This window comes from Phallusia mammillata, chromosome 2 (assembly GCF_965637545.1).
Source record: "Phallusia mammillata chromosome 2, kaPhaMamm4.hap1.1, whole genome shotgun sequence".
In the NCBI taxonomy this organism is placed as follows: domain Eukaryota; kingdom Metazoa; phylum Chordata; class Ascidiacea; order Phlebobranchia; family Ascidiidae; genus Phallusia; species Phallusia mammillata.
In genome coordinates this window covers 15,535,989-15,548,106 of record NC_137253.1, presented here as the reverse complement: position 1 = coordinate 15,548,106, position 12,118 = coordinate 15,535,989, and the positions used below count along the sequence as shown (strand labels likewise).

Genomic DNA, 12,118 nt, shown 5'->3' with positions numbered 1-12,118 from the left:
TGTGCTAACATATGTACCAACTTTTAACATATTTTTGTTCCCATAAAAACTGTCCTTAAAAGTTTCATTTGGGTTTCAACACACATGCATAACATTGCATAGTTCCTACTCAGCTGAAGTTGGAGTCTTATCTTAACATTCCAAGTTTTGAAACTACTTGCAACCATACAAGATAGATCAAAAACAATATCGTAACATGTATTTTTACAATGAGAAACATATAAGACAGGCAGTGTTATATCGTAAAGTGGTTGAACTAATTGCTAAATCAGTAAAGTAAGAAACCCAAAACTTTTGTACAGTGGAAACAAAAATTGGATCAATAATCCTGTGATTGAGATGATGGTGGATGTGCCTTTTTAGCACCAGTTTGTTTTGGTAAAAGTGCTGGTGCAATATGGGGAAGAACTCCACCTTGTGCTATTGTGACATTACCTGCAAAAGAACACTTTTTAAAGAACATTCTCAAACCCAAATTTAGCAAAAAAACTCTTAACAGTGATACAACAAAGAGGTTCTGTGGTATTGTGGCAAACCATGGTCCTAAACTTATCTGATTCTTTATTTTTCTGTAGTGTGCAAGCAAGGCCAAATTTGCAAGACAAAAAAAAAAAACTAGAAAAATGTGTGTCAGGCTGTTGCTCAACTAAGCATGATTCCTGTCTTTGCCGTAAATAGGCAGAGAAAGGTTTGCAACAATAAACATACAATCTGCAAAATCATTGGAGAAAGAAAAGTATCTGTCCAATTTAATATGGTATATTAATTATTAGTGATGGGACGATACCAGGTTTTGAAGCGAATACCGAGTACGAGTACCACATTGATATACCTTCGATACCGAGTACGATTACCGAGTACTTAAGTGTAGTGTTGTACTTAGTTGCATATCACTGGCTAATTTGTCTGCCATGGTCGGGGTACAGGCGCACACACACACATGCCGAAAAATGTAATCTCCACATGATAGCGAAAAAGATATACAGAAACTGGCGGAACTTTTTTCTAATTTTGTGCTATCCGAAGCAAATATTGGCATAAAGTTGCCCGTATTCTTATGGTGCAAATCGGCATTCGGTACTCGCACGTAGGTATTGAAAACTGAAAAAAATCTAGACCATATTTTTTATAAAAAGCTTGGGAAACTGCTAAGGAACTCTTTATGGTAAGAATGTACTCAAAATTTTATCTAATATTTTTGTACGTACCCAACAATGCATTTAATTCTTCATCATTGCGGATTGCAAGTTGCATGTGGCGGGGGACAATTCTAGCTTTCTTGTTATCTCTTGCAGCATTGCCCGCAAGTTCCAATATTTCAGCAGTCAGGTACTCAAGAACACTTGCCAAGTACACAGGCGCACCAGCACCTAATAAGCAAACAGAATAATTTGGTAGTATTACATGTGTTTAAATAGTCAACATTTTTTATCAAATTAAATGGGTAGTTGTGGATGATGGTTGCAAGGTTCCTGCAGATTTTCCTTTTGCATAAAAAGAAAGTCAATAGAATTCATAGTCTCAAACGCCAAAATTCCCAGATTAATTGGGTTAATTTTTAGATCAAACTCAAGCTATTATAATAGCATCGATAGATGCTTACCAACTCTCTCTGAGTAGTTGCCCCTTCTTAACATTCTGTGTACTCGACCAACAGGAAATTGCAAACCAGCTCTAGAAGACCTTGATTTAGATTTTGTTCCTGTAGGTTTACCAGTACCTGACTTGCCTTTACCGCGTCCAGACATATTTTTTGTTTTTTAATGAACAAAATACCTAAATAAGGTTGGATGGCGGTTAAACTTTTCAGGACAATTCTATGCTACATCCCATTCAAGAGAAACCAGAGAAAAACCTTGAATCAATAGCCAGTATTGTACATTTAAAGTCACGTCACGTAACATTACCTATTACCATATTAGTCGCGTTTTTTGCAAAAATGCCAACAGCCCAACACTTCATAAGCATTTGCATTTTGCAGTGTACTGTTGACATTTTTTGCTTTTTTCATCATTGTTATTTAGTTATTTAAATCGATGCCTAAGTTCCAAGAGAAATCTGGGTTTAATAGGTCTAATTTCAACAGTAAGCTTCCAGAGGAAAATCGACCAGCAATGAAGTAACAAAAACGAACACTAACTAACTAACTTAATGCAATTTTTAGTGGAATTTGTGGTTCCCGCGCAACTCAATCAGGCGGAACCAAGTAATTTTAAAGGAGTCGAACCGGAACTGAACCCGAACCTGCGAACCGGTTTGAGGGGTTTATTTCATTAAACCCGAAACGCTAATAAAAAAAAAACGAACCGGAGTTATTGAACCCGATATTTTGCGTGGCGTTGGACGTTGGACCCGAACCTGAACCGAATCAGTACAAATGCAGTCTGTATTATATTTTGTGTTTTTACAATTTGTAAAGAACAGCGCACCCAAGAATACCCAAGGTAACATGTTTCACATTTTTTGCAGAAAAGCTCACTTAAGAACAAGGAGGGCAGTAGTATGGTAAGTATTGCGTTGACCGTAGGCTACCACGTTACGAAGAGCGTAACGTACCGAATGTTAAAAATCGAAAGTATCGTTGCCTACCACCGTATCATATAGCCTACTTGAGGTAGGCTACGGTACGCAAATTCAAATATACAAATCGGATTCAGATTTGGATAATTTTTATGACATGCACTTAAAGCAGTGGTTCCCAAACTTTTTCGTATTTGTTTCAAAACGGTCCCTTTGCCATTATTTCGAGGGCTCGCGGTCCTTAAGCCTAAATGTGTATTTCATAAAAACTAAAGTTGATTGCAGGATTTTAGCTAATTATGCAAAATTGCGCATAACAATCATCCAAAGACAGCATATGACATCACAAACAGGACAAAAACATTACGATTGTGCGCGAACAATTGCATTTTTGATAGTTGTCATTCAATAAAGGCTATTATTGTTTAGCAATGGAGACAGTCGATTCTCAATTCTACTTTGATTTAAACTTATTTAGTGGCACAAACTGACGCCAAAAAAGATTATAGAATTACTTCAACCGCTTCGCGGTCCCCCAAAAATTGCCCCACGGACCCCTAAAGGACCGCGGACCCCAGTTTGGGAACCGCTGACTTAAAGGAAAGGTGTCTAAACAAGCTGACCCACTACAAAACCCGCGCATTCGAAATATAAGGTTGATGTATTTGCTTTCTACAATAGGCTCGTGCAGAGTGTGTAATTTTAGCAGAATATGTTTGTCAAATCATTGGTGCAAAAGAGACCACGAGATTAACCAACTTTATTTAACAAACTGAAGAATAAATTGCCAATGCCCAGTTAATCTCTGTTAATGCCATGTGCATGTTTTAATATAGGCCTAGGCTACAATGCGTGTAGGCCTAGGCTACGCCTATAATTAACCCTCCTTTTTGCATAGTGGTCAGCCCCGTAAACACAAAATATTAAGAAGTAACGTCATCAAATTTTTTGAGTTCTCTTTTAGTACAGTGACCTTGTGGTGAAATATGTCATAAACAATTTTAAATGTGAGTTTGAAGACATTTTAATATGTCTGTAACTTAGACAATGGGTAGAAATGAATGATAAAATTAAACGAAAGGGGATTTGAACCAGTTTAAAAAACGCAAACCGGTTCGGACCGGTTAATTTGTCCGAACCGGAACAAAACCCGAAAATATAGGCTACATTTAAAAAAACGAAACAGGGCGAACCAGAACCGAACCCAAACCCATTTGACAAGCGGTTCGACTTCCTGTCTGTAAGCAAACTATTGATTGCAGATCTCGTGTTAATGTTCGTTGTTTGCACGTGCATACTTGAGATATTGAAAAGTCATTCATTGTTACAATATATTAGACTCGTTTTAATTCATGAATTTTTCGGTTCCCTTCATGCAGTGGCCAAATGGTTAGTGGGCTCAAACATGTTGGAACGATCAGGCCAGCAGTGGTCTTTTGTCAGTTTCCTGGAAGAGTATGATTGTTGAAAAGCAAATGCACGCACGTTCGAAATTTCACGGACATGTCAGGAATTGGGGCGCAAAATCTGAATTCAGATGTAATTTTCGTAAAAACTCTTTAGAACAATGTCCGGTATTTGGGTGTTTAATAGCATAAAGCCTAAAGTACAGTATAGTTCTCTACAGTAGGCTGGAAAAATGTTTTCATGGGGTATTTTGAAGGTTTACGTTTTAACTGTTTTCTGTTCGTTTTTTTATGCTGCCTTGAAGTCGCGGGCCACATGTGCCCTTGGATGTCAAAATTCTTTTAAAGACCTTGATAGCTACTGCACGCTATACACCACTCTATTACGCTCTATGCCAGCTCTTTCCAAACCAAAGTCTGCGGTCCTTTAGTGGTTGACGGCGCGCATATTTCCAAAATGTTTCCGAATTGGAACAACGGGGTTTTTAAGCCAATCACAATGGAGAAAGTTCGCGGGTCACGGCATCTTTCAACCAATCACAACACACCCTGCGTATCAGATTTTGTTAACCAATCAGAGGACACCTTGCGTAGCAACCTGTCTTTTATCACAGTTTAGTAAGGTAGATACTTTAACACCAAAAACTAGCGGCACTGGAGTCCGGTTCACTTTAGGTCAAATGACAAATAGTTTATAATATCTACTGTTTAGTAATGGTTGTAAATTGTGATAGTTAAATGCAATCGCAATTATTTTGTTCTTTTTTAAACATAACGCTTTAAAACGATTTTGATAGCAATGTCAGTGTCTATCATTCATGAAAAGGATTCTCTGCAGCATAATTGGGGGAACTTCAGTAACTAAAAATGGATTATTGATGACTATGGTTTTCTAACTTGAGATTTTTGACACTTTTGTCCTGTATCTACAGAAATGTTCAAATAAATTTAAAACTGTACTGACCTATGAATCTTTTGTGCTTGTGCCTGGTTCAATGCACAAAACCAAGCCAACACACCAAATACAGCATAGATAAGTTTATGACCAGGCTTTTCAGTAATTTTGATTGGAGACAAAAAGCAGTGGAAAGTTTCCATCTTCTCTTGTGCTCAATCTGCTACACATGTGTAGTTGAAACAGAATCAAGTCTTACCCGATAAGAAAACCTCAAGTCGAAAGGACAAGAACAGAATGGTCAAGACACCACAAAACATTGACAGCAATTGTTTAAAGTGACCAGCTATTGACACTCAATCTTTTTGCTTGATATCAATAGCACAAAGTGTAATTTCCTTAGTGCCCCTTCAGATTTTCCATGCACTTTGGTTTGAAATATATTTGCTGGTTTTAATTAAACTGTGCAGCATGTACATGTAGATCTCAAAGCCGTAACATTTACCACTAGTTGTGGACATTTGGTACTTAATTAATTTGAATTTAGACACAATACATTAAATAAAAATATCATGACATGCTATAAACTTTTTTAGTATACTTGATAAATTAATTACTTTTTCTTAGAAATGTTCTGCAGTACCAACATAGTTTCCTAAATGGTGAAGTTTATCATATTGTTGTTCTGTTTTGATGTTGATTTGAAACAGTAGTGTTGACTACCATGGTGAATTTTAGAATCTATTTGCACCAGAAAAGCTATGAAGGACCTTGCAACTGTAGAAATAGTATAATAAACCAAACGATCGACTGAAATCATTAGATGTGTTTTTCAAAAATTGTGATTAGTCCCTGCATAATAAACAGAAATTGGCGACTGTAAAATTAGGTAAACATTTGGCTTAATTTAGAGTAGTGTTGGGTATTATCTGGTTAGTCAAAAATATATATACACACTATAAAAAAACATTGACGAAATGGCACTTTTAGTTAGTAGTTAAACATTATGATCCATATTTATTACCACAAGTAATGGATATAAAAGTCATCTAATGTAAATTTGTTTGTAAAATGAGGAAGTTGAATATATATTATATCCCAGGCTTTACCTACTACATTACAGATCTTTATTGCACCAACAGCTGCCAGTATATCTGTTTTTCATTTATAAAATACAAATGTAAATTGTTTTCTGGTTTTTCTATATGGTCTAAATTGATGCTTATTGTTTGCATCAATGAGCATATAAAAACAGCTTAGCAAGTTTTTTTTCACATTTTAGATAGAGTGCTGTCAATCGACAGGCATGTCAACTGTAATTTAGACTGTGGTAAATGAAATGGTGTTTTGTTTCATCATAGATATGATAAAGATGTCATAGATACATCACAGATATAATTGACTTTATGGTTCCATTCATGGGATTGCAAATAAATAAAACCAAAACTAGTGTAAACAAGAAAAGATTAAATAGCTGAGAAAAACCTGCTCACATAAGAAAAACAAATTTCTAAGACTGCTGTATGACTGTTTTTAGGTGGTAGTTATTCTGTACAACATTTTTGGATAAAAATATTTATTATTTCAATCTCATAAGAAAAACGCTCAAGTAAATCTTCTCATAATTTACTTTATACTGTAGCAGCCTTTTTCAATCGTCCAGTTGTTTCAAAGAACACTACTTCATCTTGTCATTCAAGATAACTTCTGTTTTATTATAAACTTTTGACAAAATTACCAGCATTCATAATGAAAACAACATACACATTGGTGGTACAGAACAACATTCAAGTCTGAACATACTGGGAGTTGTTTGGAACAACTATGCAAATGGTGTCCATAGTGTACATTTAAGTTAGAACTGCACTGTGTACAACTAAGAAAACCATTCATCTCTCTAAGTTAGGAACAGTTTGTTGATCCCAAGGTATGGCATGCATAATGTGATAAATTGCGTTGATCATAGGTGCTTGCACTATAGAGAGAATGTGGCATAATACACATTTATTATGCTATCCAAACTGGTTTGCTGTGCCGTGCTCATCATATGCATTCTAAAAAAAGACATTGATTGATTGAAAGGGATGTGTGTTATCCTAACAAACACATGCCATTTAAGAGGGAAAATATTTTGCACAAAAGCAATTTCAGACTTACTAAAAATTATAAGTGTATAATTTACCATTCATAGCATATATATTGCACAGAAGTCATTTTACATTTAAATAAAATTATAATTTACTGCTATTCATAACCTAATGAGCATTACCTTTAGTTCAAACACCCCAACTGCATCAGTCTTTATCTTGTTCTGGCCCGCAAAACGTATTTTTAAATCAAAACTGAAAAAAAACTTTGAACCGTCGACAATAGTAAAGTTAAAGTCACCACTTAGCAACCTAGACGTGACGTAACGACAACCCGCAGGTTTCCGCTGTTGTGATTGGCTAAAAAAACCCTGTTGTTCGAATTCGGAAACATTTTGGAAATATGCTGACGGCGCTATTTTTGTTGACCTCCAAGAGGTCCACGTCTTTACATTGTACAACCTTACTTGTGTGTTGATCAAAGCTTTTTTATTTCATCACAAGTAACAATGAACGCAATTGTTTGCGAAAAAAATGTATGTCTTAGTTTTGTGTAGGATGTCTCAAACCGAAAAATAGCTGTTGTGGTAAAAGTGAAAAATGGTTTAAGATTTCGAAGGTTGTCCTAGGCATCTGAAACAATCTATGCGGCCTACTCAAGTGTCAATAAAATGTTGTTTGGTCTTCATAAACGTAAACGTAGTGAGCTAATATATGGTAAACACAAAGAACTAAACGGATTAATAGTCCACGTTTGGCCCGCGTACCGCGTGTTGGAGACCCCTTACGTACAGGACAATGACTTTGTAGCAAATGATTGGCCTTTCAATGACTGTTATGCAGTTGCATTTCTTTTCATTTTTTGTAAGCGTGGCGATTAAACTATTGAATCAACTGAATCGTTTACGCCAGCCCAAAATAGCCCAAATCGTCAACATTTGTGGAGATAGTACCTTTGTAAATGAGTGTGCGACTGTGCGTGCTCTTTACACCACCTATCGAAATTAAATGCATGGCTAAATGTATGGCTGACCTGACGCGAGGTATGTACTTTGTTAGTTGCATTGTATGTAGATCTTCCCATCAAAGCGCAAAAGCTATGTTGACTATTAATTACGGTATCGTTAAGTTTGCGAAACGCTTGACACCCAAACAAAAGTCAAAAAGGGACATAGATTTGAATAAACTTTATCAAACATTTATTTTGGTACATCTGTATCATTTCTTGTCTTATAGCTTTACGAACCAATCATAAACAAATTGTGTGTATAAAATGACTGGATGTGATAAAATGTTTTGCAATGCATAATTTTACATAACATAGAGGTTGTGAATGAAGTAATTATGCATAGTTAAGATATATTTTACCAAGACAGGAGATGCTAGTTCTACTATAGCTATACAATAGCTATACAAATGTTGTTATTAATGTGTAATATATATAATAAACATCATTTAGAAAAAAATGTTTTTTTAATCCATGTGTTAAAGCTGGGGGCAATAAGATTGTCTTTGTAAATAAGTTATGTAAATAAGTATATGTCAGATTGTCAGTCTAGAAAGAAAAACAAAATTTATTTTCTGAAAACAGTCCGGTAAAAAAAGTTTAATTTGTTGTATCAAATATATTATTAATGCGAACTCTGGCTAGAATAATAATAATAGATAAAACTTAATAAGTAAAACACAACCAGTGTGATTTATGATACCTGTTGACTAGTAATATATACCTGATATAAATATATCTGACAATTGCCTTTAAAAGTGGCATAAATTACTAAACAACAAATTTGCACAAAGTGTTTTTAAAAAATAAAAATGATGCCCTGTGCAAAGTTACATTCTTAACTGTAGAAAGACAGTAGAAAACACAGTAAAATGAAAATGTAACATTCATGAAGTAGATGGAACATTGTTCCAGTTTGTAAATTTGTAGCACCAAGTTTTGTAAGTGTGAAATGTTGGATACTAGTATTCTGCAGTATAATTTTCACTTGTAACTACCACTTATTGTTTGATTAAACATTTGTCCCTAATTGGCATGTGTATGTGAAAGATAATTGTTATTTTCTTGTTATGGAAGAATGATTGAATTTCTTGTTATGGAAGAATTATGAAATTGTTTGTTGAGTGTGTTTTTGTTTCTTTTGAACTTTTGAAAAGACTCCAAAAGTTTGGTTTCAGACATTTATGATCACAGTTGCAATTTATTTTTTTGTTAAAATATTTATTTAATACTATTGTTTGGGATAAAAAGCCTGGAATCAGGCCAAATTATACATTGAACAATGTTATTGTCTTTAGTACGGCCAAGAATCTATTGTCTATTAAACACACAAAAAAGTGTATTTAACTATTGCCTGCAAGGTAGGCAGTGGGCAAGCAGTCACAACTGTGTAAAAGGTCTTACACACCAAGCTGTCCGGGCATGGCCTGTGTCGCCATTTGTTAGCTTAACAAATGTTTCAGGAATCATCTGTTCGTCTTTGCGTTATCATCCAATTAGCCTCAGCACGGCTTAGTAGATATTGAGTTTAATCTCATTTGCACAAAGGACGCGAACCCTTGTGTGTGATAATACCCAGCGATAATGTAAAGATAAGAGATTTTGCGCATTACCGAGTGCAATAAATACAAAACCATGTTTATAAGGCCTTTTGCGCGCAAGCAACGTGTGAATAAAATGTTGCACGTTGGTAAAACCTTATAGTTTTTCACCTCTGAGCATTAAATAGCTGATCACACGCAGCCCAGGCACTGTGATATATGATGCGACTACCTTAAAAGCCAAATAGGAAAGCGTGGTTAGTTGATATTTCCGACTTTGCCACAAGCGCTTTAGTCCATTAAAGGCAGCCTGTTGAATTGTTGCTGTTTATGAACGGTGTTAATGTAAGAGAAGCAAGGTGGTAAACCCATTATCAAAGTTAAATTATGCCACAAGCGATGAATCAACAAGAATATTCAAACAGTGAAAGGGAAGTTATCTTGATATATTCTAACGATTACTCTATGGATAAGGTTGTGGGTGGCGTTTTATGTGCAATGTGTGCAAAACACACCTAAAGGTCAGTAAAATATCAGCAACGAAAATTGACTTAAGCTGTACTGATATACAATCGCCGCTCAATTAAAGTCTCACGCAGCAAATCAATCAGCGCTCCAACAAGGGGCCTAAAGCCAGCAACTACCAATTCGAGTCCGCATTTCTGCTGAAATGTCATGATCTTTTGGTAATTGCCCTAAACTTTTGCGTAATATTTGGGCGTATTCGGCAATGGGCCAAAGCGGTCGTGGCTTTTTTAGTATGTTTAAGCTTCGAGTGGCGATTAATTGCACCTCTGTCTGACTCGACGTGACCTCAAAAGTGGTCAACATCAAGCTGAGAAAAGACCCTGTTTCGGGCTCGGACCGAATCGTTTGTTGTACTCGCGTGCGACTATTTAGTTTGTTTGTTCTTGACGCTAGCAATAGATCGTTGTTATTTATTGTTTCTACATTGCATTGGTTCGGCGTGGGTTGGTTTCGGGTAGTTCGTATCTTACGTCTATGTTGCTAAAGTAGGTTAGAAACTAATGTGAATTTGCCTTGTTGTTTTACTAGAGTGATAGCTGAGACATATAGTATGTAAATTATGTGTAATTGTATGATACTTCATGGCACATGCAGGGTTGGTCGAACTACAACAGGTTATTATTTAAATTTTGTTCATTATTTTTCGGAGTTGTTGGGTAAGGTCATGTATGTAAATGTTTCTAAACGTCACAAAGCCAGACTACCGAGATTTCGATCATCGCCACGCCAGAAGAAACACCATTTTTGAAGTTATTTCGCCGTAGGGGACACAGCTGATTACTGTTTTATTGCATGACAGTGTTTGTTTTCTGGGCCGACAATTGGCCTCGTGTCTCGCGATGATATCACTTGGCGATATGCTCGACCATGAAGCGTCACATCTCGACTTGCATCAAGATGAACTCTGATCGTTGAAGGAATTCTAACCGCTAGATTTATCGTACGATCGCGACTGGAATAGCACTCATGTGCGGTGTGGTGGACGCGTTATGCGAAACGAGGCCGTGTTGATTCGCCACCGGGGTCGTGGGCACGGCAAATTAGAGGCGGAGATACTTGTCCCCGCGCTGCACTCTCGCTCTATCGCGCACGATGACAGGCCCTCATCAGCCATTGGTCAACTGAATATTGCCAATGCCACCGCATAACGTCCTGATTTCACGCCCCCTGTTTCCGATCAGCGACCAGGAACAAAAGCCGACGGGAAGGGGGTGCAAGAGATGGGGGTCGTACAAAAGACGCCTTCTGTCTTCGCCTCGATCGCCGTGTCTTACCTTTTGTTGGGTGCCAGCCGCTCGTGGCCGCTGTAATTAGTCCCGCACAGCCACGCTGGAACGCTTTGAATAACGCACAGTTTACCAACTAGTCACGTGGACGAAAAAGCGCTGCAGGGTTGGACGCGTACAGTGTGTGCTCATATGTTATCCACAGTCTTGTTTACATTTAGATTTTTACTGTAGAGTAGCCAGGGTCTGGCAGCTGGAGGAGCAATAAGAAAAAAAAGGAAGGTTCACATTCAGCTTACCAGTTCAGGTATCGATGTGAGGAAAGTTCGAGGTTTAGATTTTTGTGTGTAGCTAAGTTTGCTTGTGGGCGGACTCGAGGATTTAAGCACTAAGAGTTCGAACAGCTGCAAAGTTTCACGCGCCGCAAGTTCTTTAATCGATTTTAAGCCGTTTTGCACAACATTGCTGATCCGGAACTATATGCTTCATTACTTGGCGATATCGCGATTAGCGACGAGCTGTTGTGCGTTTTTGGCCACTTCTGCGGGTATTAAGTTGCAATGTGAGAAAAACTTGCCAGATTGTGTAAGTGCTTGCGGTTAAGAAGGTTTTAATTGGTGCATTGGGTGTGACAAGACGGTCAGAACGTATACCACAGCGTAGAAAACTGTTCCTGTAGCAACAGTGTGACGACTATCTGCGTCACGACAAAGGTCGTAAATTATTCAATAATCGTAATTTTATCGATCGCGCTCGATTTTACCCATGTTTCGGAGTATACCTTTCAGTTAGAACATATTGAGCGGATGTATACAGGATTCCATAGTTTTCGACTTTTTATTTGCCAAGTAGTTGTATTACAAGTGGCAATTCCGTGTACAGAGTTTAATTGCCGGCTTGTCTTCGTGT

The 12,118-nt window shown here is 37.1% G+C and overlaps 1 protein-coding gene and 1 long non-coding RNA gene across 2 annotated transcripts; both read right to left on the bottom strand.

Moving 5' to 3' along the window:
- Positions 1–177: 177 nt before the first annotated feature.
- LOC145212787 (histone H2A.J-like) lies at positions 178–2,108 on the bottom strand. The gene is made up of 3 exons (XM_080081036.1): positions 1,604–2,108; positions 1,209–1,370; positions 178–435 (listed from the first exon to the last, which is right to left on the bottom strand). Exons 1-3 carry the CDS (start codon positions 1,746–1,748, stop codon positions 320–322), a joined length of 423 nt encoding a protein of 140 aa, XP_079937162.1. The 5' UTR covers positions 1,749–2,108; the 3' UTR covers positions 178–319.
- A 4,272-nt stretch (positions 2,109–6,380) lies between these two features.
- On the bottom strand, positions 6,381–7,340 carry LOC145212792 (uncharacterized). Its single transcript, XR_013856786.1, has 2 exons — positions 7,091–7,340; positions 6,381–6,875 (listed from the first exon to the last, which is right to left on the bottom strand). It is a non-coding gene; the product is annotated as an uncharacterized LOC145212792 (long non-coding RNA).
- Positions 7,341–12,118: the final 4,778 nt, after the last annotated feature.

Coding starts and splice junctions, on each gene's coding strand:
- LOC145212787 (XM_080081036.1), bottom strand. CDS start 1,748: ATGTCTGGACGCGGTAAAGGCAAGTCAGGTACTGGTAAACCTACAGGA. Junction 1,371..1,603: donor CAACTACTCAGAGAGAGTTG/GTAAGCATCTAT, acceptor TTTGCTTATTAG/GTGCTGGTGCGCCTGTGTAC. Junction 436..1,208: donor AGAATTAAATGCATTGTTGG/GTACGTACAAAA, acceptor GTTCTTTTGCAG/GTAATGTCACAATAGCACAA.